This window comes from Rhipicephalus sanguineus, chromosome 8, assembly GCF_013339695.2.
Source record: "Rhipicephalus sanguineus isolate Rsan-2018 chromosome 8, BIME_Rsan_1.4, whole genome shotgun sequence".
Classification (NCBI taxonomy): Eukaryota; Metazoa; Arthropoda; class Arachnida; order Ixodida; family Ixodidae; genus Rhipicephalus; species Rhipicephalus sanguineus.
The window spans coordinates 83,265,706-83,293,430 of NC_051183.1; the positions used below are offsets into that span (position 1 = coordinate 83,265,706).

Consider the following 27,725-nt stretch of genomic DNA (forward strand, 5'->3'; position numbering starts at 1 on the left):
TCGTGGACGTGCCCAGGCGTTATATGAAATAAAATGAGTGAACGCTACGCTTCGTCGTCAAAGGCCGGAAGCAGAACAACGTCAATATAAGAAGACGTGTACCCGCCGCCGTGTATCATCAATTCTTTAGATATCCGACGGTGTTTCTCGTATTTCTTGTTTATTTTTTAATGGAAAAGGCCGGTCTACAGTTCTTAGTACTCCACAGTTCTGAGTATTGTTATTTCGCGTGAGTTCAGCCACTACATACCTCCAGGAAATGACGGGCACTGTTCGTGCTGGACTGAACCGTAAGAATTTTCCTGTGTACCTTTATTATTTAATCACGTCGTATGAGCCGTTTCAGTAACGTCTTCTTCATCAGCACAATTTGCTTGGAACAGCCCGATCTCCCTACGAGATATTAACGCGATATTATGTGGCAGAAGCGTAGAATCACACCAGGTGTCAAAACATCTGAATTGCGCAACCAGTGATGTTTTAGAGGCCCCCCCCCCCTATTACAAAGCATTCAGACATGCTTAATAATCGTCATCAGCGAAAGTATCAACAAAATGAGCAGCTGTGTAGTTTGGCATCTTGCCTTACGGACGTGTAGTGGGCCCTTCGCCGATTCGAAAAAGGAAGAATTGGAGCGTAGTGGGCATTGCGCAACTGTGCTTGCAGAAGGCATTCTAGGACAGTTTAAAACGGGCAATGTTACGCGCACAGACGTTCGTTTCCTTGCGGCACTGTTGAGGCAAGTACCGAGAAACGAAAAGAGGCAGCAGTTGAGAAGAGCATGCGCACGGGCTCCGACTACGCTGTCGCATTCTACTCTTGAAGGCGAAGCTCAAGTGTCCTCCAAGTTTATCTCTGTCTCTTACTAAGCCTCGCCAATACAAAGTTAAACACTTGAGCATTTGGGACACGGAACTTGGGTTAGCTCGTGGACATACTTCACGTTGTAGGTTTTGTGTGAATGTCTGAAGTAAACATATTGAAATTGAAATAATATATGCTAGACTGCCACCATTCATCGTGGAAGCAGTGGCGTCCTTGATCAGATTCTTTGCCATCTCAGAAAACCCCGATCTGCGCTATTAAAATCTGAGACATCATCATGTAATACGTGACATATTTTCATTGCGGTAAAGTGTCATATCGGCTGCAGTTCAGCCGCGCATGAACACTGTTTCGCAACGTACTATTGATAATTTTTTCTGCAACATCAATATTTAGTTTTTTGTTGGACTAAATCATACCCCAAAATAGTTTAGGAGACAGCTGGCACTTTCATCTTCTTGTGCAGTTTACCAGTGCCTACATGCGCGGTTTCGAAACCGTCTATGGTATATATGCTACCCTGAATCATTAAATCACTCTGTATTTATTGGGAGCAGGTATATAAACGTAGGGAGCGCGTAAATATGGCTAGCCTAGGAATAAATTGTGCATGTCTGCATGTAGAGAAAGTGTACAGTTTTTGAAACAATTTGCTGATCAATTTTATTCATATATTATTAGCGAGGAACAGGCGAGCAATTTTTATAGTGCGCTGAAGCAAGAGCAACTGGAAGAGGCAGTAATTTAGTCTCGAAGCTCTCATAAAAATGGTAGAAACTGTTATAAAATAAAGGGGCTAGATATAGTTAGAAATTTAGGTTGATCTGCGGAATGCAGCTGCTTACTAGCTTTGCAGGGGTCCTTTTATTGTGTAATCTACGTTCTTCACGCGAAAGCACGTATGGTTACCATATAAAACCTAGCCCACCAGCTGATTCTGTCCCTGAATACGGACTCGTGGCGTGCGTAGACGCTGTAGTCATTGCCGCAGTTTCCATTGCTTTCGCGTCTGGGGCACACGCTTGGTCCTTGAAATAGAGGTGATACAATCAGCAAGAAGACCTTCTTGTTAACTGTGTCCAATTGTGCCGCCGCGCCCACTGTTGCTTGCGCTCAGCCACGTGCCAACTTTAAGTCAGTTCCTCTGTAGAGTAATATGGCGATGTCGTGTGCACGGCTATCCTGTCGAAAAAAAGAAATGTGCGCATGAAGAACATGTTTAAATAATTTCTCGGCAAGTAAATTTGCAGCACACTGTTTTAAGCCTATACTGAAACACCGACACTTTTTAAGCCAGAGCCACTGCACCACTATTTCTTTTCTGCTACAGAGAGCTCACGCTTTGTGCTGGGGACTGCATGGCCGCACCAGGGAGCTTCATGCGCAAATGATAACTTTTGATCTAAACCGACCATAGGTTAAGCATTGTTTGGGGAAATCCTGTGACCCGTATTTTGAGAGACTGGATGTTCTGCAGTGAATTTCCCAGGTATTTTACGAAAACATGTCAACACTGACTAACGATCTGAACAATAGGTAGCACAACAGCAACACTAGAAAATATATTAACAAGTATTCAAGCAAGACATGTATGGCTGGTCAGTTCGTAGCTTCAGCGAAATACTTAAACTGAACAAAGAAGAATCGAAAAAAAAACAGAACAGACGCACACATGAAGCACATTTGTATGAATCTACGCTCGCGTTTGTGTCCGGCCTTGTTTGCACAATTTAAGAGTTTTGCTGAACATTTTGTGTATGATATATACATCCACAACACGTGTCGATGAGCGAACACAAGACGGTCGGAATACAAGGGGGGGGGGATATCCACTCGCACATTATGAGACCTTGTTTTCAGTGTGACATTACATTTTATATTTCGCCACGAAAGAACTGAAGGTCACTACAATACAGTTTACAGCAGGAGGATCAGCTGTATAGGCATACCGTAGAAACTTTTCGCATTAACAAATAAATGTACGAATGTGTCAGTCAACCATCTTTTCTAAGGAGCCATCGAAAGGTCAACATTTATGAAATGCACTAGAATTACTGTTTACCTTTCAGTGTGAATTAGAACTAACAAACAAAAAAGCCAAGGAAAGTGTAGGTGATGGTATTTGTAGTAATTAGGATGCAAATATGAATAAAGAAAAGTGAACAAAAACTTGACGCCGGCAGGGACCGAACCTGCGATCTTCGAATAACGCGTCCGATCCTCTACCAATGAGCTACAGCGGCATCCATCTCCCGTCCATTTTATAAGGTATATGCGCATTTCAAACCTAGGAGCATTAGTCAGCGCCGCTAGTGACCTGGCTGACAGCGAGGGGATTCTCTTTCAAAGAACATTGTTGAGAATTTGTAATTGGGTTTGCGTGAGACACAATGTTAGACATGCCTTACCTCTTCCGCCCAGGTTGTGCAAGTATGTCATTTAAGAAAATATTGTTTTACTTGTTTTTCACATATGTTTTCGCTGGAGGGTGGCCATACCTACATGCAACGCCCGAATATCCGCAGACGTGTTCTCATGTGGTCGTGACGGTGAAAAAAGCAAATACTTAAGCTGATAACGAAGAAACTTCATTTGAAAAGCTTAAGCGTGTGCCCAGAAAACGAGTGACACTCCGATTACAAAGCAATTGGCGCACGCAGAAGCCTGTCGTCGGTAAGTTGATCAGGGGGAAATGCTAGTTGCCATTAAAACACGTTGAATCGAAGATTTCAGCGTTGTCATTGGTAGCAGCGTTAGTCGCAAAAGAAACGCAGGATTCTCGTTGGGCGCGCAATCTCATCTGAAGCCTAAAATGTTCAAGAATACCGACGCGGTATGATCAATGACCTTCAACTCGACAAAACTTTATATAATACTCAAGTGTAAAAGACAGGCTGTTTGTACTAAGACCACACCTGTCTGCCTCTTCCTGTGGCAGAGTCTTCATAAAATCATTTCGAAATTGGAGAAATGAAAGGCGCATATACAGCAATTGTATTTTGCTGTAATGTTCATGCAAGAGATTGTAAATATTGCAGTCGCAGGAAAGTCCCTGGAAATTTACTCTAGCTTCTAACCTGCACCGCTGGTTACCTCCACGAAGTTGCTTAAAATACGCAACTCACAGACTCTGTTCCGGTTTCACATAGAAAAATCCGGCGGTTGTGTAGCGTTCAGCAACGACAGGTAAGACCTATTGCGTGACAGATTATTAAATTGTCCGAGAGAATATGTTCATTACCATCTGCATGAGTTCGTTTTTTCATGGAAACGTAGACTACGCTAGTTGGGTAGAGAGAAGTAACTAGAGAAAAGTTGGGGATTTGCATTCATTCTGAAGTTGTCATACCATATGTAGTTCTACCTGAGTTGGACTGGCGACATCTTAAAGGGCACCCAAGCGCACTTACCGTTGAGGCACTTTGTTAAGAGAAAGAGGTATGACAAATTATTAAGCCAAATATTAAGGGAAAACGACGAACATAGCAGGTGAATTGCAATACACGCAACAGCATTTTAGTCGTCAAAGCAGCTGGCAGGAATCAATGTCGATAGGGTTCGAGTTGCGCAGATCCTTGTAAGCAGAAGTCCGGACGAGCAGTAATCTAGTAGAAGTACACTCGCCTCTTTTAAGATGCAGCGAGGATCAGTAGTATAGATAGTAAATGTCAATAATATGAGTGCTGAAATATTTTTATGACATTTACACATGTGTGTTGTCGAGTACAATAGTCTTGGCCTTCAGCCAGGATTGGAATGTAACATGTAGACGAATGATGAGACTAAGGACGCAATTAATGCTACAAAAAATAAGCCAATCAGAATAGTTTGAGTAGGTTTTCCACTGCGTACTTTGTGCTCAAGATCGTGCGAAGGAAATAAACACGCTGATGACATAAGCTTTTTGAAGAATAGCTTGTGAGGAACCAGGGCGTAGCCAGGAAGGCGAGAGTTAAGGGGTTCAAGCCACTTGAAATTTTTCATTTTTGTGTGCTTGATTACACACACACACATACAAAACAAGCACAAGCAAACATAAAGTGCGGTTGAACGTCCCCCCCCCCCCCCGAAAAAAACATCTTTCTGAGTTACTAGTGAGGGAGGTACGTACTCCGGCCGGGTCTGAACATTCTTGCAATCCGTTGTATAGTTGATCCTGAAAGGTCATGAATTAGTCAGGCGTAAATAACAGATCTAACAAGAAGAAAATATAAGTGGTGAATACCGTAACACGCCCCTGTAAAATATGTCGCCATTTACAAGAATATAGGCCACAATGTTATATTTAGCACACACGAGCAATCTCTGAACGTATCACTCAATAGAAAAATGTACTGTAGAGTCAAAGTTTGTCGTTATAATTCAGAGGACAGTTTTGAGAAGGAACGGAGGACGCTTGTTGGTGTAGTGCTTGCTTATGCATGGATATGACGAGGGCATAATTGCACGGGTATTTTGCTTGCAAATGTGTTAGCATCTAGTAACTGTACAGTATGCGATATATAATGATATCCTGCCTTACTTGTTCACGCAGACAAGCTTACCATGGCGCATGCTACGACGAGTGCCCACCAGCCTGTCATATACTTTCATCGCGGTTATGGGCAGTGCCTAACATCTTTCTAACTCGATGATCTATTGGTGTTTTATTACTCGATCATTGTTGTTATGCCTTCAGGGCATCGTTATGGCCATTGCTCGGCCACTTTGCTATATTTTTGTATATGACGATTGAAATATTTTGTACGGAATGTTGGCTAATGTGTCATCGTCGAAGGATCCTTGAGACCTCACCACAGCCAGAAATACATGTAATCTGCTCTGAAGCGGCGTATGGACACGCCATGATACTCGCAGTTTAGCTCCTGCTGATAAGACGCTAACTTTATATATTGGACCCCTGCACCATGTGAGTTTGTATCAAGAAGTGCCGGAAAACTGGGTACATTTTTATCTGCTGCAAATAATAGAGGTCAGGATCAATTCCTACTAAGCTATTTATGACAGAATTCGGTACTTTCAACATCTTGGTAAACATTACAGTGATAGACAAGACCGTATACTTGGTAGTTAATACTTTGTTCTTATGTCCTTTCGAACAGATTGTGTTTTTTAATATTACTGCCATCTTGTATTTTGCAAAGTTCAGTAGTTGACACATACCTGGACGTCGTTGCGAACCAGATTGTGGTAGACGTGCATGCGGCTGTCCAAGGTGCTTGTGCATGGCTAGGGAATAATAATTTGTTCATCAATTTTCAAAGACAAAAATAAATCTCATTTTGCTATTATATTGTGTGCATTACTTATCATTGCATACTACCATAAAGACACTGTCATACTGTCACACGCAAGCCAGAGGAAACATCTGCAACGCAGTCATCGCAAACCATGACTTGTTCTATACATTGAAGGCGTGTGACATATTGCCACACCCGCTTCCTGTTTTATTTTGATGTATTCGGGTTCGACCAGCAAGGGCGGTTAGAAAAGCTCGGCGTTGACCTCGCCGCAGTGTTCGAGAAGCTTCGCGATTGTAGTAGATCACTTTGTTAAGATTGCGCAGGACGCGGATAGGCTTGATTATTCCAGAACATGCGAGGCCACCAGTGATAAAACTGAAAAGTTCGATGCGTGATACATAAAACACGCGCGTCCCAGCCATGAGCAGATTATCGACAGCCGACGCTCTGTTCGCCCGTTCCTGGCCACAAGTTCGGCCAAATAAAGAGTTACGAATTTCCGAGTTCTCCGGATGTCTTCGTTGACGTCACGACCCCGTGGCATCTGGTGGAAATGCTGTTCGTTGATGTTCCGGACGTCCCCATCAAGCCGTGAACCCAGCCCACAGCGAGGAGAAGACATCGGCGCCAACCACGACCAGCGAGCTAGCCGTAGGCAACACGGTCTACCAGCGGAGTACGGGCATCTACCCGAAGAGACTCGAAAGACCAACGCCAGGTCCATGACTGCAGCAGCGATGACAGCCACTGCGCTACCACCCGCTAAGTGATGCAGCAGCTAAGGGAGCCGCCGACCTTTCGGGGATCATCATATGATGACCAAGAAACGTGGCTCTAGTCGTACGAGAGGACTGCCGCCTTCAACAACTGGGATATCAACGACAAGTTACGCTATGTGTACTTTGCGTCGTTAGACAGCGCCAGGACATGGTTCGAGAACAGGGAGCCTACCCTGACAACGTGGGCATCTTCCGGACCAGCTTCCTCGCAGCGTTTACAAGCGTCGTTGGAAAAAAGAGGGCCGCGGCAGTGCTGGAAACAGGGGTCCAGCTCCCGAACGAAAAGCTGACAATAATCGCGGAAGAGATAATCAGACACTTCCGCCACACCGACCCTAACATGACGAAGGAGAAGAAGGTCCGTTTCCTCATGCGAGGACTAAGGCAAGAACTCATCATTGGGCTCATGCGGAACCCACCCAAGACAGTCCAGGAATTTATCTCCGAGGCCACAACAATCGAGAGCACGTTCGAAATACGCAGTCGGTAATACAACCGCCGTTTGATCCAAGACAGCACATCGGTTCAAGCCACCGGCTCCGACGATCTACGCGAGACCATAAGGGCCGTAGTGCGCGAAGAACTTCGTCGAATGTTCCTGTCGTGCCAGCCTCAAGTTGCCTCAATTGCAGACATCGTACGAGAGGAAACCCAGCACTCGCTGGACATACCCGAGTCAGCGCAGCCGCAACTGCAAGCGATGAGTTATGCTGCTGCAGCCGGACGCAACGCTCCCCCTCCTCGCCTACGTCAAGACAGTGCGCCAACGGAGCAGACACCGCGCCGCCACCACCGACGTCATACCACCCGCCAGCCGGCCAGCGATACACGCCGAGGAAGACCGACGTTTGGCGCGCCCCCGACCACCTTCCACTCTGCTACAATTGCAGAGAACCTACCGCCACTGCCAGTACAGACAAATGGGACTTCGTGGTTTCGCTATCGACGCGCCGCGTCCACAGCAGGGTGAAAGAGCACGCGACATCGCTGACTACCTCGCAACCTTCCCGCTTGCCGTCGCCAGGCCCCTATGTTTCACCGCAGCGCCGCCAGTACACTGGCCCAAACATGGGCCGGTCACCTAGCCCGTTTCCGGAAAACTAAGGGCAGTAATCGATGGAGGTGCGGTTGCTGTACCACGAAACATTGAACATCCTCCGCGGCCAACGACGACGCCGCGACGAAATCTAAAAAACACGCCGCAAGCCGAACAGAGCCCTGGCGTCGAATCTTCGTGGCCGGAAAAAGACCTGGCAACACAACGTAGAAGCAGCCAAGCAAACCGACGTGATCCGACGCCGCGATTGAACCGAAACGCAAGCCGACGGACTAGCGGCCTCGACGTACTATTAGACGGCCACAACGTCACCGCTCTCGTCGACGCCGGCGCCGACTATTCCGTCCTCAGTGGAGCGTTTGCCGCAAAGTTGAAGAAAGTTAGGACTACTTGGCAAGGCCCTGAAGTCCGGACCGCTGGATGCCATTTAATAACGCCGGCTGGAGTCTGCACCCCAATAGCTAACCATCAATAACCGGACTTATCTTGCGAGCTTTATAATCTTACAACACTACTCAAGGGATGTGATACTTCGGATGGTCTTCCTTATTCACCACTGCGCTGTCATCGATCTGAGGTCTGATTCCATAACACTAACCTCAAAAAAGCACTGCCAGCCCACACGACGGGATGGAACCACGCGTTGAATGTAATGAGAGAGCACGTCACCGTTCCGCCTCTCTGCAGCGTCATCATTTTCGTCGGCAATGAAGTGCCCGCAGACCTTGAAGGCGTGATCGAGCGCGATCAGCACCTGCTCCTAAACCGTCAGATTTGCGTCGCAAGAGGCATAGCCGAGCTCCGTGACGGCAAAGGAAAGGTGGTGCTGACAAACTTCAGCCATGAATATAGGCACCATAACATCGGTACGACGGTCGCCTACATCGAGAAATTCGTGGACGCCAGCAATGCTTTCACCCTTTTCGATGCTGCCGAACCTTCTCCCACGGATCGAGGTCCCCAACCAGATTTGCCACAAACCCGGGCCTCCCGAAGAATAAGCACGACCAGCGCTAAGTCCTGCTCCTGCAATACCAGGACTGCTTCTCGTCATCGTCAAGAATTCGACAGACGCCAGTCACGAAACCTCGCATCATAACAGAAGAATGTGCCCGACCAATCCGTCAGAGCCCATACCGAGTTTCCACGCGCGAACGCTAGGCCGTTATTAATCAGGTCGTCGAAATGCTACGGGACGACATTATTCATCCGTCCAAGAGTCCGTGGGCGCCACCTGCGGTGTTAGTGAGGAAGAAGGATGGAATCCTACGTTTCTGCGTCGACTATCGTCACCTGAACAAACTTACGAAGCAAGACGTGTACCTTCTCCTACTAATAGACAACGCCCTAGATCGACTCATTAACGCGAAGTACTTTTCGTCGATGGCCCTCAAGACCGGCTACTGGCAAATAGAAGTCGACGAGAGGGACCGAGAAAAGACTGCCTTTACAACACCAGACGGCCTCTACGACTTCAAGGTGATGCCCTTTGGTCTTTGCTCCGCACCTGCAACTTTTCAACGCCGTATGGATACTGTGCTGGCTGGATTAAAGTGGCGGCCGTGCCGCGTGTACTTGGACGACGTCGTTGTGTTTGCCTCCGACTTGTACGAACAGCTCCGGCGCCTGGAATCGGTACTTCAAGCAATCAAGAGCTCCGCACTCACTGCTGCATCCCCGCCGCCCACCGACAAGAAGGCGGTACTGCGAACTCTGGGCTTGTGCGCCTATTACAGACGTTTCGTCAAGGACTATTCACGGATCGCCGAGCCATCCACGGAACTCGCGAAGACTGACGTGAAATACAGGTGGCAAACGTCTCAAGTTCAAGCATTTCAAGAATTGAAACGACGCCTGCAGACGTCTCTTATGCTTGCGCATTTCGACGAATACTACGATACGGTAATCCACGCCGACGTTAGCAGCGTAGGACTCGACTCGGCGCCGTCCTTGTGCAGAAGACCGACGGAATGGAAAATCCGTTATCAGCTATGCTAGCCGGTCGCTATCAAAGGCAGAAATCAACTATACCACAGCAGAAGAGGAGTGCGTGGCCATCATCTGGGCTACATCCAAGTCTCGCGCCTTCCTCTACGGCAGGGCCTTCAAAGTTGTGAGCGACCACCACGCCTTTTGTTGGCTAGCTAACTTGAAGAACCCTTCAGGCCGCCTCGCACGATGGATCTTGTGAGACTTGAAGAATTCGACATTTTCGTCATTTACAAGCCCGAAAGAAAGCACTCTGACGCCGACGGCCTGCTTCGTGTTCCCATGGACCCGCCGCCGCAATACGACCAGGATGATGACTACTTCATAGGAACCATTAGTGCCGACGACTTCGCTGAACAACAGCGATTCGACCCGGAAATCACAAGCCTTCTGTAATACCTCAAGGGCAAGACCGCCGTCGTTCCGAAAGTATCCAAGTTAGCACTGGCGTCCTTTTTAACGCAACGGCAACGGCGTTCTCAAAAAGAACTTCTCACCACTTCGAGCAAAATACTTTCTCGTGGTGCCTTCAGAATTGCCACCAGAAGTGCTACAGGCCCTGCAAGACAACCCGACAGCAGGACACCTCGGTGTTTCCTGAACGCTGTCAAGAATACAGGAAAAGTACTACTGGCCGCGCCTTGCCGCCGACGTCCCTAGCTACGTAAGGACGTACAGAGACAGTGAGTGACACAAGACACCGCCAACGAGACCCGCGGGCTTTCTTCAGCCGATCGAGGCACCTGCGCGACCGTTCCAGCAGATGGGGATGGACCACCTGCGGCCGTTCCCAACGTCGAATACCGGTATTAAGTGGATCATCGTAGATACCGAGTACCTGATCCGCTAAGCCGAAACTCGGGCCCTGCCCAAACGCAGTGCGGTCGAGTTAGCCAGGTTCTTCTTTGAGAACGTGGTCTTACGTCATGGCGCCGCAGATGTCCTTATCACCGACAGAGGTACCGCCTTTACTGCGGACCTAACTCAGGCGATTCTGAGATACAGCCAGACAAGCCACTGCCGGACCACCGCCTACCACCCACAGACCAATGGCCTCACCGAGCGCCTAAATAAGACCATCGCCGACATGCTGGACAGGTACGTCGACCTCGAACACAAGACCTGGGATGCCATCATTCTGCACGTGACCTTCGTATACAACACGACCGTGCAGAAACGACGCAGATGACGCTCTACAAGTTTCTCTACGGAAGGAACCCAGTGACGACGCTGGACACCATGTTACCCAACATCCCCGACGAAGAAAACCTCGACGTCACTCTTTATCTTCAGCGCGCTGCAGATGCCCGACAGCTCGCCTGCCAACGCATCAAGAATCAGCAGATGACCGGCAGCTGCCGATACACTTTTCGACGACGCTTCGTGGAATACCAACCCGGCGACCGTGTTTGGGTCTGGACGCCGATACGCCGACGTGGACTCAGTGAAAAATTGCACCATTTCCCACTAAAGGGAACCATGTGTGGATGCGAAGCAGCGGGGAGATGGTTCGCCTAATGAACATATTATTGAATAATCCTGCCCTAAATGGTAGTGTTTTCATGAATACAACATTAATTACACAAGTTTATTTAGAGAGGGCTTAATTAGTGTGAAGTTAATCAGCATAATCTCAACTAGCACGATCCTAATTATCATGACTTCCGAGAGCAAGGTCCCAATTAGCTTGGGTTGATTAGCGCGCCCCTAATTGGCGTCGTGCCAATTACCGTGGTCTGTATTAGCTCGGTCTAAGCTTTACGCCGATTCATTAGCATTGTATTAGTTAGATGTGGCTTAATTAGCTCGGCCTTAGCGTGAATTAGATTAGTTAGCTTGATCATAGCATATCCTAGATTATTAGCTAGGTATCCCGCGCAGCCAATTAGCTAATCAGTCGGGCGCACCTGCTCGGGAGGCAAGCAGGTGAGATGTATAATAATAGGACAAAGAGGGCGCGCTGGCAGAGCATTGAGCTAGAATGTACAGGCCGACCACGAAGATTACACACGTGGCCTCGGCAATTAGCTCCGGCCACGGTCTCAAAGGCCGCGGCGCTGATTATTGTAAGGGTACCTAGTGCAGACAATAAACGCTTGAAAATCAATTTAACGAGCCCGTGCCCCTAAAAAATATCGTTAGTAAGAGGTTCTGACACTTTTCCTGCTTGGGTGCACTTCCACACTGAGTGGAATGACGAACAAGCGAAAGAAGATGCCTCTAGTTTGAAGACACCACCCAACTTTGTTGACCGCCCTTGACATGATGCCGCGTTCCATCGTAAGCAATGGGATTCAGCGCGCGCTGAGGGATGCATCTGACCTTTTCGTACTGTTACCTCTTCAAAAGAGGGTGTCGCAGAGCTCGGAGATTCTGAGTTTTCTCAAACTCGGACCATCCTGCCTAGCACCCATGGACTCTTGCACTAGCTTTGTCTCAAGACAAAAAATCTAAAACTACCGTGGGTCGCCAGCGACACGATGCACACGCAGCGTGGCCCGCGTCTCACACAAATTTAAGTTTGCCATGGGCGGCGTCTATTTCGTTGTACCCCACGCTGCCTTTGTTTGATCCAACTGTCAAGCGCTGCTTCTCCGAACACAAGAGCAGCCAACCCAATGCAGCCACTAGCAAAGCGCGCCCTTCGTGCTATCTCGCGCGTGATAATGAACACGCTGAAGCACCTCCGAGCTCTCCGCAATGCCAGCGCGAAATGGCGTATATAAATATATAGCCGTTCGTACGCTGGACGTTGTACACTGCGTGGCGCAATTCTCTAAGCAGAGTTCTGCCGAGCAAGGAGTCGCAGATTCGAATCCCAGAAAGCGTGCTTCTGAAACATTTTTTGTGGCTTCTATATGAATATGCACGTACATATCCGGGACATGACGGCGACGGCAAAAGTCGGCGGGAAGTGTCCATATCATTGCTATAGCAAAAAACGATGGGACTACAAACACTGTCCCTTGGTATAGTCATGGTACATCCAGCCTTCCGATCATGACAAGTCTTGAAATTGGAGCACAGCACATAATGCAGTGTCAGGCATATGTTCAGTCCTGCGGCCAACTGTCAGGCTCGAACGTTCAGGCTACCGGTGCACCCGCGTAATCTTCGAGAAAGAACATGAAGATTACGCTGTTCTACCATCAACTCTCCTCGCCTACTTTATTCTTTTTTCAGCTCATCTTCAGCTCTTCGTCGTCTGAATAAAGACCCGGAGATGCTACATAAGCGCGCATAGATTCTTCAACAGCTATTGCGCGCTTCACTTTCTCACCATGTAAATATTGTAACGGGGTCGTGACGTCGACGAAGAAGACACCAGGAGAACTCTGAAATGCGTACCTCTTTATGTAGCCGGACGTGTGGCCGCGAAACGGAAAGTGAAACTGCAGGCAAGGCACGCTGCATACTGATAGCGGCGAACAGAGCGTCGGCCGTCGATAAACTGCTCACGGCTGGGACACGCGTCTTTACACATCACGCATCGAACTTTCCAGTCTTATAACTGGTGGTCGCGCAAGCTCCGGAATAATCTAGACTATTCGCGTCCTGCGCGCAATCTTAACAAAATGATCCACTACAATCGCGAAGCCTCTCGAACAATGCGGCGGAGTCAGCGTCGAGCGTTGCTAACCGTCTTTGTTGGTAAAACCCGAATGCATCAAAATAAGACAAAAAAAATCACAGCATATCCACGGACGAATGATGATGAGTGGGCGAAGCTGCGGAGGTTCATCGGTAAACCGTGAATTTTCCGTGAATTCTGCCCGGTACATCATCACTGACGTGAGATCGGGCGCGTTTATACTAAAGGTTCGATGAGAGTTATGACGACTTGCAGCTCACTTTAATTTTACATGTACGCTGTGAATTTTCATTGTTTAGAAAACCATTGCTTTAGAAAACATCTGGCGTCTTTCGTTAAGCAGCTGGCGTCTTTTCGTTTTGCTTTTAGAAAACATCTGGCGTCTTTCGTTGGTTTATTTCATCAATCAACGGCGTTTTGAACAAAATTTTCATTGTTTAATCACGCGCAGTAGAAATCTCACGAGGCACTACCTTGGAGGTAAACAATGGCTGCTAATGGGAATGAGAGACAGAAGAAGTCGGCTTTTAGCTAACACTTAGACTTCTACTTCTACTAACGTTTCCTACTGGAATATGCCAAGTGCTGCTAATGGGGAATGAGAGACAGAAGAATTCGGCTTTTAGTTAACGCGCACGCTGCGAATTTTTTATTGTTCAACAACGCACAGGAAAAATCTCCCACCGGCACCACCTGGGAGGTGAAGATCTGGTACTATCGTTAAGACTGGTTACGCACTACGAGGGACGAACGGGTGCCGCTTTAAGGAGCTTCGCCCCTAAAAGCGGCCGTGGCATTGCCGCCCTCTGGAAAAGCAACGTACAGATGCTTGTGACAGAACATAGAAGGGGAAGAAAACAAGTGGATACACAAATAAATTACAATAACAAATGAAAAAGTGGTCTCCAGGTTCGCTGACGCGCGAAAAACGGCTCAACTCTTTCATGCACAGAACTGCATTTTTGGCAGGAAAGAGAGTTTCGTGCAACAAACGGTGAATTATTTTCGAGAAAATCATTTTCTCACAAGCAAAAAAAAAATATTAGCACCTTTAGTTCAAAAGATATGAGGTGGTCACCTGAGGTGACCGTCATGCAGGAATGCTCTACCAGTCAGTTTCGGTGGATGGCTGCAAAATAGTGCTTCTTTCCCTGCAGGAGCACGGGGCCATTGTATATCCTCCTGAGACCCGGCAATGGGAAATTTGTCCAATATATTGGACATTGCAACACAGCGCACCGCGGCTTGCCAAGCGCTTGCCTCCTCCCAGAAAGCGTTTCCTCGGCTGTTTGTGGGACCCGTGCTGCCATCTAGTGAATGTGGTCAAAGTCGGTGTGTTTCCAGCCTCTCAGGAGCACTCGAAATGGCGGGATTGAGCACGAACAATTTTTACGGCTGCCGCCTAAGAAGTAAGTGGATTTATATTCATTCTTGGATGTCTTAAAGCGCATTTAAGCATTGATTTGTGTTCGTAAGACGTTGGAGCACACAAAGAAATTCATATTTGAGCAAAAGATGGGGTAGGTTTTTTGCATGCGTTGCGTATTTGACAATGTCCAATATAATGGACATTGGGTGTCAATGACAACAAAAACACGACAGTACGTGCGTGTGCTTGCTTGGCGCTCTACAGAGAGTAATATGTTTTTCGCTGCAGTTCTCTCGTTATTACATTTACATTTCACGTATTTTCTTTTGTAGGTAGTAGGCCCCCTGTGAGTGATGCCACGGCTGAGAAAATCTTGGAGAGAATTGCAGAGCGGGACACCTCAGACTTGGACCTCTCGGACAGTGATGACGACTCTGCTGAAGACTTCGTGTTTACTTCATGAACTCCAGGTTGCAACATGAAAACAAAGTTTTTTTGCGTAAAGTGCCAACTGTTCTATTGCATCACGAAGGAACGGCGATGCTTTGAAAACGCCCGCTCATCTTAAACTAAGATTTGCGGACTGGAATTTACGCGACCATTAACAATTGTATTCTCGGTTTGGATGCAGCAAATAAAAGTATATTTCTGTTGCGAGATGTCCTTTTTTTGGTCACTGGCCTCAACTACGCCCTACTATCTGTTCCCCCAAAACATCCCCCTAGAGTCCCAATGTACAATATATTGGACAACGTGCTGCGGCCAAGTAACATAATATATTGAAAAACTACGTGACACTTTTCACCTTTGCACTCAGAAAAAGCAGTTCTGAAAGTTTAACAAAAATCCATGACCATAAATTCACTGTGGGTCTCAGGAGGATATACCACATATCTGTCTCAGTCTTGAAGGCTTATTGAAGTATTTCGCAAAACTTCTCATCCAATCACCAATTAAAAAATAATATATTTCGAGCCTTCTAAGACCCTTCATGCACGGTGGTCACTCTAGGTCACCACCAACTTCAACGACACAGTGTTCTGTGCTGACTGAGTACAGTTCTTAATTTCTGGATTCCATGGTATTAGCCACTTGTTGTCCAAGCTATCAACGTGTTGTCCTAAGCTATCAACTTAATAAGAACCGGGCATACTTTCATTTCTGTAAAAATATCTCGGGTCCATCGTTTAGCGCGCCTTCAAGACGACGGCAGCCGGATGAAAACAGACGTAAGCCGTAACAATAAAGCCCAAATGAAGTGGCATTTTCGCTGTCACTATGTTGAAAGCTTTACAAACGTGCCGTCTAAATTCTGACGCTAGGGGCTGGTGTGTTTCCAGAGAAAAAAATGAAGAAAATGTTGTTACCGTGGCTTTAAACGACCCACTAGTTACGTAATTCGCATTCTGTGACGCCCGGTAGTTATTTAACTCTCCCACCACGCTTCATAACATAAGTTAAAGTGAAAAAGGTAGAAAATGACCTTGATTGAGACCCTGAGGAGATGAATCATGAGAGCCTTATGGGCTTACTTGGCAACCAATGGAAGTGCTTGCGAGGAACCCACTACGTTATAAATCATAATATTTGTGAAGTAGGGAAGCAGATCCCTATCCAAGTTTTCGTCATCCAGCGGAAAACCGTGGTATCCGCTAAACACCTGTAAGCCATTATGTGCACTTTGTTGATGCTGTGGCTGATGACGATGAAGAATTAGAGCAGATGACTTTATAATGGGTTGGAAGCATTCAGCAACCCACTCGTTGAGCAATTCGCATTGTGTGATGCCTGGTTACAAAATTCGTGCTGTGTGACGCCTGGTTGTTATTTTACTCTTCTACCACACTACATTACATATGTTAATGTGGTTCTTTGCTGACATGAAGACTGTATAGGGTCTTCTAGTAAAGCACTTTCAAGCACCGACATGGCTCTGAGGAAGAATAGTGGGTTCCCACGCAGAGGGCCCAGTTTCGAACCTCGTTCCATCCTGGATATATTGTTTTATTTCGTTTTGTTTTCTTATTTCGTGCAATAGTGGTTACGGACACCGGCGGCGCCGGCGGACAACTACGGCGCCAAAAACGGCCCTTCTTGTGATATCATAACAGCTTTTTCTGTAAAGGTGGAAGAACCTAGGTGATCACACGCTCCTTCGATTGCTCCAGCCTTGCAGAAGCAGTGCAAGCTGACCAAGTGATTAAGGCGAAAGCCTTTAATGTCTCATGCTCGCGGCATCAATCGTCCGTCCATGCCCTTCAGCGGTGCCAGCTGTGCCTCTCCCCTTCCCACTATCTGAGCAATCACGTGATGGTACAGCCGCGCATAGAAACAGTTACGAGTTGCTCCCTCCAACGCGCGTTGCGCAATTGTTGCGCAACGCGGCGGCGACGTCCAGCGGCGGCGTCCGTCCGTACCCCCTCACACTGTTTAGCAATCACGTGATGGCACGGCGGCGCGCGCGGGAACGCTCCTTCGTCAGACGTCTCGCTGCAGCAGTCGAGTTAGTCGGATGGCTCGCAAGCGGCCTGGTGATGATTCTATGGCAAGCGGATCAGATAAGCGCCCTACAAATGTGGATTCCCCCGATACCTTCACATAGTCAGTCGAATGGCCACAGGCCTTCGCCGAAAACGCTTTTCAATTTACAAAGTGTCAATTTTTTTATATGCAAAGAAGCTGCTGTTGTGCATCCGCCGCGTGAAACGCTTGACAGGTACACCGGCACTATCGCAGTCACGGGTTGAACTGGGCCTTTTAAGAAACAATGAGTTTGTAGCCGTGTTTGCACGTCAATCAGTTTGATTGACCGACGCCCGTGGCGAAGGTTGGCTCCGCACGCGGTGTTCCTGCTTTGTGTTTTAGCAGCGCACTACCAGTGTCGAGCTGTGACAGTTAGTTCGCGCACGCCCTGTGTGTGTTCTTTTCGTGCGTCGTTCGTTCTTGAGCAGCGCGCAGCAAGTTTCGAGCTGCTTGTCGTTCTTCATGTGACATTCCAATTTGTTGCTATCGCGTTGATTGCTTCGCCCTTGCGGCGAAACTGTGAGTTTTATGATGACGCAACAGGCCACATGATGTCGGCCGCCGAGTGTCACATGCGGTGCTGGCCAAGGCTGGACGCGTGCTGTAACATCTGTGGCGTCGGAACCGTCGCATGTGCATTTTGAGAGCGATCTTGTCTTGTACCCAGTGCTATCTATGACATTGTCATCCGGGCTCAAGAAGGCCACGACGTACGGCGAGCATGGCTCTGCTAGAGATGTTGACGTATCTGTGGGTTGATATGTTTTACCCGATCAGCACATCATGCACACAATGAATTCTGCACCTTGGCCATTTGTATATTCTTTGCGACAGGGTCAGGGACTGAGAATCTTGCTCAAACATACAGGCCACACGGATACATAAAATAGAGTTAATAATTACGAGTATTCTCTTCTATTTGATTAGGGGTGAAATGTCGGAGGGAGATGATTTGTCAATGATGATTGGAGTCTCTTGGCACTGTAAATATGCAAAGCTCGAATGGTAGTGCACAGAGTAGGGTACATTGTGCACAGGGATAGACTGGCTCCTCGTTGAGTCATGGGATGTCAAGAGCAGATGCGCAATTGGCAGGCTCACGAGGATTGGCTATGACCTTGTAGGAGGTCTAGCAGCTACAACTCGCGATGTTGCGCGACGAAGTTTGGCCAAGATCGGGTACACATAAGAGCGTCCTTCTAGCCAGCAGAGCGAAAATGGCCTACTGCTTCACTTTTAAACCACCTCTCGGCATTAACAATGCGAGCAACATGCGCTATACGGCATGTTTGAAACAGATGCAGGCAATTGGTGAACTGCACTCGTGCGAGCCATTCGTCTCACAACTCGAAATCTTTACCAGGCTTGAGCCAGAGGACGTCGGCAGTTAGTTATGCTGCACTAACCGGCAACGTAATCTTTATTCAGTAAGTCCAGCACGCTCGTCTCAGGAACGTCGTTTCAGCTGAGGTTATGGGATACCCATCGATAACATATACAAAATCAGCGCCATATCAATACCAGAAACAGAAAGTCCTCACCCAGAACAATACTGGACTTCCAAAACAGTTCCACAATGCATGTTGCTTTTCTTCGAGATATCCAGCTAAATGGAGCACTACAGCAATTTGCTTCATTAACATTCAATCCTGGCCTGTTATGACTTTTTTTCCTACTGCTCTTATGCCACCCATTGCAAACAACGCCTTAGGTGCTTCGCGCTTACCGTACAACAGGCGTTTTTGAAAGCTGTGTTAAGTGGTAACGTTTCTTAGCACTATTTATTGTAGTATTATTCAATAAAATTCGACCACGAAGCTTTCAAAGCGAAGAAAATTAAGTTTCAAAACATTTCATTGACGTTTATTAAAAATGACTTGAACTTTACAGTCGCTCACACTTTGCTAACGCTCTCGCATTTTCGTGATCACCCCCTTTCTTACTTCCCCGCTGCCGAATAGCAGTGGAGATGTGTGTGGCAGGTAATACTACTCTTTTGTTTGGTTCTCCGCTATCCCTTATCCATTTTTAAACGATAAAAAACTCGTGTGTGAAGAGGTTCAGCTAAAAATGCGCAGACGTATAGTTTCTGCGCATTATATGCACATTTATGTTACTTTATGCTTGGAAGTGAGATGAATACACCGCTAGAAAGCGATCGCAATTCTCAATGAGGCACTTACATTCTGTGCGCATGCTTCTTCTCTACTGGTTGTAGCACAGCGCGAAATTGTTTCGATCATTCTAGCATACATAGCTTGCTCGCAATGAAGTACCAAAACCAAAACCATTAATCTGGAAACCGGTTTTCTGCAGTGATGAACTGTAATCCTTCACGAGTGAGAGCCAATTCTTGTAAGGAAATCTTTGGCGCTTGTGTAGAAAAATCACAGTAAACAGGCGACTTTTTTGTTTATTTTAAACATTTATGACGGATAAAGCGGTATGTAAAATTGCTTAAACAACGTCGTCGTCTACGAAATGTTCTCGCATTAACTGAAGCTAATAATGTTCAGCTTACATGAGAAAAGCTCTAAAGAGTTATGTGATGTTAATCATGTCTGCCACATACTAACGAAAAAATGGAAGCATACTCTATCTGCATTCGCAATGGTCTACTGCTGGACGCGGCGCGTTCCTCGACGATTTGTGAATTGTCATATATATGCCGTTTGTCCTAATGTTTAAAATGCACAACAGCGCGACATCACTATACTTACCCAAATTATTCGCGTTCCTTCTTCTTCTCCTGCGTTTCAACTCTACTTCATCAGCGGGGGTTCCTAACGTAGGAGATATTGAAAATATACCATCAGAACAAAACCTCAGTGTTCGGTAGAATTTTCAAGAACGCATAATTTTGCCCACAGAACGCTCTCGCTGACATCCCTTTGTGTTGTTCCTAGAAACAACATTGTGGCAGCCACTGCTGACATTCATCGAGTATAAAGAGTTGCTGTTTTAAAGACGATAGTCTTTCTTGGGGTACTTGATCGCAGAAATTTTGGTCTCTTTGTCTTTTTGTCTGTCTGTCTCTCACACCATTCAGCCACCCGACCAAAATTTAAACACTTGCTGAACGGCCAGCCATCTTGAACTGGTAGCTGCATTCATTCTTGTGAACATTGTCGATCAAAAAGCAAATATTACGCATATCTGAGGCGCAAAATCAATACGTAAGCATTAGGTGGGGTGTTCATTTACTAGAAAATACATAGATACGTAATTCTAAAGGCTCCAGTGTTCCTAGGCTGCACTGAAAATGCGACGCTACGCTCCAAAAAGCCTTCTGACGACAATATTGTGCTGCCACCTGGCACTGGCCCTAGGAACAGCACCACGGGTGGCCGCGGATGAGACCAGGACTCATATAGTACTGCCGGGAGAAGAGTCTTTCGACAAGGTTTGTAGCGAAACATGCAGATACGCGGCCAGTTTTTTATCCACGTGTGTGAAACTATGCTTTGGTTGTAATGAACATGCGAATCTACCATACGACGAACACCGATGCCTGCAGAGCTACGGAAAGCACGGCGTGCAAAGTCACATTCGAGTGCGTACTTGCAACTCAGCTTCATGGTCCAACGACACATAATACTGTATTCCGACAAAAACATGTGATGAAAAACATAAAATTCTTAACAAGGAAACGAAAATTCCCTGTTGGAAGTTAGCGCTCATGTTATTGAATCTTTGTCCATAATAATGGAATCTGGAGCCTTACGTCTCAAAACCACGATATGATTGAGGGACGCCGTAGTGGAAGGTTCCGTAAATTTTGACGATCTCGTGTTCATTAGCGTTCCCTGACATTGCACAATACACGGGCCTCCAGTATTTCGCCTCCATCGAAATGCGACCGCCACAGCCAAACCCGCGACTTTCGGGACAGCAGCCGAGCACTGTAACCCATGTACCGCCGACGCGGACGCCTCTTTCGCCACCGTATTTTGATATGTGTACACTTAGATTTGTGCAGTTGTAAACACTCCCGAGAGCATAACTATACAAGATGTTTTGGAAGGGCGCCCCGCCACGGTAGTCTAGCACTTGTGGTGTTCGACTGCTAACCCGCAAGCCGCGGATCGAATCCCGGCCTCACGATTGCATTTTCGTTGGAGGCGGAAATGCTTGAGACCCGTGCGCTTAGATTTAGGTGCACGTTAAAGAACCTCAGGAGGTCGATATTTCCGAAGCCCTCCACTACGCCATCCCTCATAATCATGTCGTGGTTTTGGGAGGTCAAACCCTAAAAATTATTATTGTATATTTTGGAAGGGCTTGCGGCTTATGTGATGTGTGTGACGGGTGTGACGTGTGTCACGCGTGCGTAATGCGTGCAACTCCTAGCAAGATGTCTACGCAGCACCAGATTTGGAGTTTTTTCTATAATAGCCCGACCTCGCCGAGATTGGATATTTGTCAGCAGTTTATACAACTTTTTGTTAGGGGTCATTTTTAGGGGTGTGCGAATAGAAAAATTTAATATCGAATCGAATTCGAATCGAGTAGTGCCGAACAGTAGCCAAACATATCGAGTATCAAATCGAATATCGAATAGTATATTTACACGAAATGTGTACCGCCAGTTACGGCAAGACAAAGAGAAAAGCAGGGATGCGACAGCGTGCTGACAGCTTCATACGCACTTATTCGGGAGTGGCTTTTGTTTCAGCTTTTATGGGCGCGCGGGCATGTCTAAAGAAGAGCCGCCATTTTAGACAGCAGCGGCAATCCTCACCTCCTAACAGAGGGGGGTACGGTAGCTAGTTTTCTTTCCCCATCGTCGACCAATGAGGCTCATCTGACAACGGTAATGTTGTGCCTCATCACCATGGGTGCTCCGGGCCCAAAAGTCTTCGGGCGCCCGTTCACAGCAGCGTTTTAACTGCGCGCAAGAACGATGGGAGTTTCTGTACTAGTGGTGCGATGCGGTAGTGGTGACTGTCCAGCGTGAACAAATTTTTACATGCAAAGCCAGTCACCGAGGGTTTCGCAGGCCATGTCGTTTTACGGAGCTGGCGGCATATGTGACCGAAGTACGCAAGAAATCCGTGCCTTCGTTTCGGGAGCGAAGTTGTAAGGGAATGGACAGTTTTCTCATGTGTTTTTCTACGTTCCCAAATGGCATAATCTCCTTTAGGATCAATATGCGCTCGCTTTTGAACCAGGATGTCAGTGAATGTTTAACGAACGGCGACATTAGCGTTAGTTTTAGGCACCCTACCCTCACGAAGTTGCACCATTGGTCTTTGTCGCGTTTTAGATATTCGTCCTGTCGAATTATTGGAAACTTCAATATTAGCTATTCGAAACCATTACAGAACATTCTTTTTCGTTCCGGAACAGAAACAGAACGGAACTTTTTGAGGTGAAACGAAACTAAAGCGGAAACTAAAAACATTTCGTTTCGACACCCTACTATTATACCATCATTCGCCTCATACGCTGTTCATTATATGCTTATTTTAAGAGAAAGCAGTTATTTCATGAGAACACTGAGTGGGGGTGCGTTGTGACATGAATTATAGGTTTTCAGCTTGTTATATGGATATACATCTGAATAGGATAATGAAACATAGCGTTAAATCCTTGCGGTTACTAATAAGGGGCTTAATTCTGCGTATGCGTTTCCACTGTTGCCATCACAGAAAAGAGAAATCATCGTTGAGCACAAACATTTTTAGCGCGTTCATTATCAGTTGCCGTCGACAAAGACCATCTGCACCCATAAACATATCACCTTCGCTAGTGCTCAGTGGAGCACTAGCGATGTTTAACTCATTAGGGGACAATCTTTGGCATCTGCGACGAAAGTGTCCAACGATAAGAATAACGATCTGTTTACGTGCATGTATGACATTCATGTCTTCAAAACCTCCTTGCATATTCCTCAGTTATTCATGTACGGCACTACTTGACGCAATCCTTTATGCACCTATATAATATGGCCTATGACTCTCCCACTCAAGCAGAAAAGCAATGGAGTTCCACACTGGCGGTTACTGGATGTGGCTTAATTCGCGCTATTGTGTGCAGTACTTCTTATCACACTGATTTGTGAAATTCCAAGCATCTACTCGCTAAAAAAGACAGTAAAACATACGTACTTGAAATAGGCACCGCTCTAGCACCAGGTGGCGGGAAAAGCATTTGGGCGAATACAACTTCACTCCCTACATGAGCAGAAGATACAGTATTCCCAGCATGAATACATTTTTATGGGAGCGACATACTCTCCAACTTCCTTCCAAAAAGGAAACCATCATTTTCTTGCAATAGCGACTTTTTGCAATTTTTGCGTACACAACGTGATGTGTTGCCACATTTCACTTTTCGCTGTACGGATCAGCGTAGTGACATCCACTACCAAGGAATGAACGGCTGAGATGTGTGCGTGCTCCCATGCGGCTTCAAGACATAATGCCGGCTCATTTCTTAGTGAGTGAGAGACTATAATGCATAAGAGGCAGTGTGCTAACAGGGCTTCTACCAGTTTACTACCTTACATGTGGATAAGGGAGAGAACAGGTAAGATAGGTAGAAAACGCATAAGGGCAAGCAACGCGTACGAACACTGGTGCATGCGTACAGGCGATGTCCACTTAAGTAATATGCCTTTAAATAGTGCAGAAGGGCTCGTATGGCTATGTGGATTAATTGAGTGTGAGGCCTGTTTTAAAGGCGCCCTGCAACGTCTTTTCAGCATGCTCAGAAACCAGCGCCTTTCGGTAGTCGAGGTCATTCAGTGGACGTGATCCTAACAAAGAGCACGGCACGCGGCCTGGAATTTACAATAATTACTGATGTCACCTATACATCGCTCCCTATTCCGCCTACAAATGATGCCATAAACTGATCTGACCGCGCAATCAGCCCAAGTTCCACGGCTGTAGGCTGATTAAAGCACCGTGAGCTGCATAGTGACGACGGCCGCCGCAAGGCACGACCACGTGCCCGCGCTCGCGATCACACTGAAAGTGAGCGCTTAAAGCGTGGGACAAGTCACGACAAGTCATTTGATGAATTCTAAAACTTCTTGCGGCAGTCGATTCGTGAGGAAATAAGCTCTTTTCATGAAGACGTTGAATGATTACTTGGAAGAGCGTTAAATAACACCTTTAAGAGAGTAATTTTTCAGGTGGGACAACTTTATACGTCGCTTCTGCGGAACTTTTGGTGATGGTTATGCTCAGTGGTGTGTTAAGCATCAAACAATGCCACATGCAATATGTATCGAAATTATGCAGCACATTACGTATTTAGCAAGAGACGTAGTCTGCATTCATGAGGGATGAAACCCACCAAATGCTATGTAAATATTTCGTTAGGGGACTTCGTTTAACCCGCAATAGAACAATTTATGCCAGTATTCGTACTCCGCTCAGCGCGTGCCGTCGACCAATTACGGCATGGTACATGGGACGACAACTAAAAGCCGGCGTGCCCGAAAGACGGCCTGACGGCTAGCGAATGGCAACAATGGGCATTATTCTGCATTTCATCTCAAGTATTCGGTGGAATGAAGAAAGGGCATCATTTTAAACTTCTAGTGGTATTTGGAGACACTAAAAAGAACACGCTAATGGATGAGCTATTGAAATGATGGTTAAAAGTAATGTGTTCGTGTCAAGTGCCGCTACTCCGCATGATGCGAACTATCACTCCAAGCCACAGGAATCTGTACGGCTAAGATTATCACTGATTACATCTGTTTTCGTATTCTTGGGTGAAGGTATTGCACAAGATCGGTAATGTTATAGTGTATTTTGTGTTTGTATTCAAGATTGTGCCTTCAACACTATCGTATCTCAGAAAATAGGCAATGCATCAAAAAACAACTATGGCGAGGATTGATGTGTCTGTTTTTTTTTTACCTAGACAAAGTCCTGGCTGACTTCCATTCGCGCTCTTTGCGCGGCCTGCGTCGCGGCAGCCAGTGTTCATATTTATTGATGTTACATACGCATCGTTTGAGCATCAACCTGCCTTATCCATAATTAGTGTCCCCTCCTAAAAAGCGCCGATCCCTGCTGTGCATGCGCAATAGCCTATTTCGCACTGCACATTAATCACTCTATACTAATCTAAAAGACCGCTTGCACACTATCCTGGCTTGAACATCTTTTTCAAACGAGGTGGTTGTCTATTTTATAGCCGTAGGAATTACAGTGCAAAGGAAGCGCAGCAATTACACCATTGGAAGCAAAACTTGGTGTCACAATGTGAACGAGCTTTTCTATCAAATTCTTCTCCCATTATATGAATGGATGCCTGTCCACGCTACAGCATGGGATTCTGAGCTTGGTGCCATTCGCGCGCGCCAGTCAGGTGTGGACTGCGGCCAGTGTGGTGTGGAAGTGTCGGGAGATCATCTGCGCACGTAAGTGAAAGTTCTCTTTTCTAGGGCGCGTCTATTACCGTAGCGTGCGCAATTAGGAACAGTCCACTAACCAGGCCAGAAGGGCCATGAGGCAAGAATGCCACTGCCAGCCAGCATTTGTTTTTTTCTGGATGTTTTGTGACTGGAAACGGTTATTGAATCATCATTTATTGCAGAGTTATTGAAGCTGATATGTGAAGCTTGCCGCGATATTAATATTTGCATAGATTCGTAATGTATTATCATACCTGAAAACACCTCTATTACGAGGGGAATGAAATATTCACCTTAACTGAAAGTAAGGCTTCAAAGGCTTTGGAGCCAGGGTGTTCAGCGGCGTTTTACCTCCAGTAAGTAGATTATAAATGTCGTGAGTCCCACGTTTATTGACGTGAGCCAAAGGCATATAGTGACTTCTTTCACCATAGCAATCGACGAATGCCTTTCGCTTTTGCGTACGCTGACTACCCTTCTCATCGCAAACTCTGCCATAGACGAACCTCTCCGGCACTTCGTTTTGTTTATTCGCTCTGCAGCAGATAGGTTGTCACGAATGACGTCAAGAGCGAACTCAGTTGAGTGGACCCAGTGTTCACACATCTAGCCAACGCTCATATGACACGACCACTGTCGTTCAGCGTTCGCATTATCGAAGACTTTCTACACCCGACATTAATCGCCAATTTTCGCGAAATGCTTGGTTTCGTTTGTATTTACATGCGATAGATTTTCAATGGTACCTGCTGTGGCTCTGCCATAAATTGTGCTTGGCTCAAAACATAATCCAGTATTTAGCTCGACTGAAGAAACTTCCCTCTCCTCTCCCAAAATCACATGGATTGATCACCACCCGCAGCAAATTATATGCCCTCTCAGAATTCGTGAATCTCACTGCTACTGGAAGACGTCGTTTTGACTCCAGGGGTACATCGATCATTTGCAGTGCTTCTACCGCCACAGCACCTCTACCCATTCCAGAATGACTTCGCAAACGGTTGTACGATGCCGTCCACAATTTCTCGTATTCTCAGTGACGAGAAATGCATTGAACACCAAAAGACCATCCACAGGCTATGCATCTTTGCGAATGGGAGTACATTGGAAGCCTCCATTACTGGTGTATATGTCGCAATATTGCCCGAAGTAAGAATTTCCTCTTTGTTTGTGAAAACCTATCACCGAAGAGGCTTTGTTAAAAAATTTAAGTCGTGTCCTGGCGTTTGATGTATTCCACCGTTATGCACATTTCGATACATATATTGCGAGCATTATTCCTACGATATATCATCTCACCTGTGCATACTCATCATCAGCCCGTAGATCTGTGGTTGTGGGCATTGTCACGCCAGATAAACGAAAGAAGTGGGAGGTCTAAAAGATGCTTCACAATATAATTAGCGGCATATATGGATTGATATTTTGTGCACCTCACAAATGTAAGCGCATTTTTGAGGAATTAACATTCAAGGCAGAGTTTTTCTATCCCTTCTATCATTCTTCTATCACTTCTCCGCCTGAGAAACATTCTCGCACGATGTTGAGCTCACTGTGGTTCTGAAAATGAAAAAGGTCTCATGCAGATATGTTACAGCTGGAGTGTCAGCGCAACAACCGTAAAACACATTCAGTACGAGATATGTACATGGGTGGTCCAAAGTTTCAAGGCCAGTAACCGATGTAATCCTATGACAGCGTGGTCGGGAAATCCTTTGACCACCCCTGTACTACATACATTACGGTCTTGTGTTAGCCGTGTTAAGAGAGGCAAAAAGGTAAAACACTTTTAGGATTACTCGTTTATATGCCTAAATTTACGCTCACCTGCTAAGCACTAAAACAAGGAAATATGTACCTGGGGGGCCCCGTATCGCAAGTACGTACGTGGGTACTTGTCCTAATGTAGACAGAAGGCAAAATGCGCCCACGAAGAATAGAATGTTTTTACGAGAGACCTCCACCATAATT

General features: G+C 46.5%; 1 protein-coding gene across 1 annotated transcript; it reads right to left on the minus strand.

Moving 5' to 3' along the window:
• Positions 1–1,477: 1,477 nt before the first annotated feature.
• LOC119402857 (uncharacterized) lies at positions 1,478–27,725 on the minus strand. The gene is made up of 6 exons (XM_037669907.2): positions 27,613–27,725; positions 23,488–23,553; positions 20,098–20,160; positions 5,989–6,054; positions 4,937–4,981; positions 1,478–2,007 (listed from the first exon to the last, which is right to left on the minus strand). The coding sequence occupies exons 1-6, from the start codon at positions 27,719–27,721 to the stop codon at positions 2,003–2,005; spliced, it is 354 nt and encodes a 117-aa protein (XP_037525835.1). The 5' UTR covers positions 27,722–27,725; the 3' UTR covers positions 1,478–2,002.

Excerpts from the sequence above, each read along its gene's own strand:
- LOC119402857 (XM_037669907.2), bottom strand. The coding sequence starts at position 27,721 with ATGGTGGAGGTCTCTCGTAAAAACATTCTATTCTTCGTGGGCGCATTT. Across the intron at positions 23,554-27,612 it reads TGCGATACGGGGCCCCCCAG|GGAGTGAAGTTGTATTCGCC; the intron begins GTACATATTTCC and ends CTGCTCATGTAG. Across the intron at positions 6,055-20,097 it reads AAGGAACGCGAATAATTTGG|CCATGCACAAGCACCTTGGA; the intron begins GTAAGTATAGTG and ends ATTATTCCCTAG.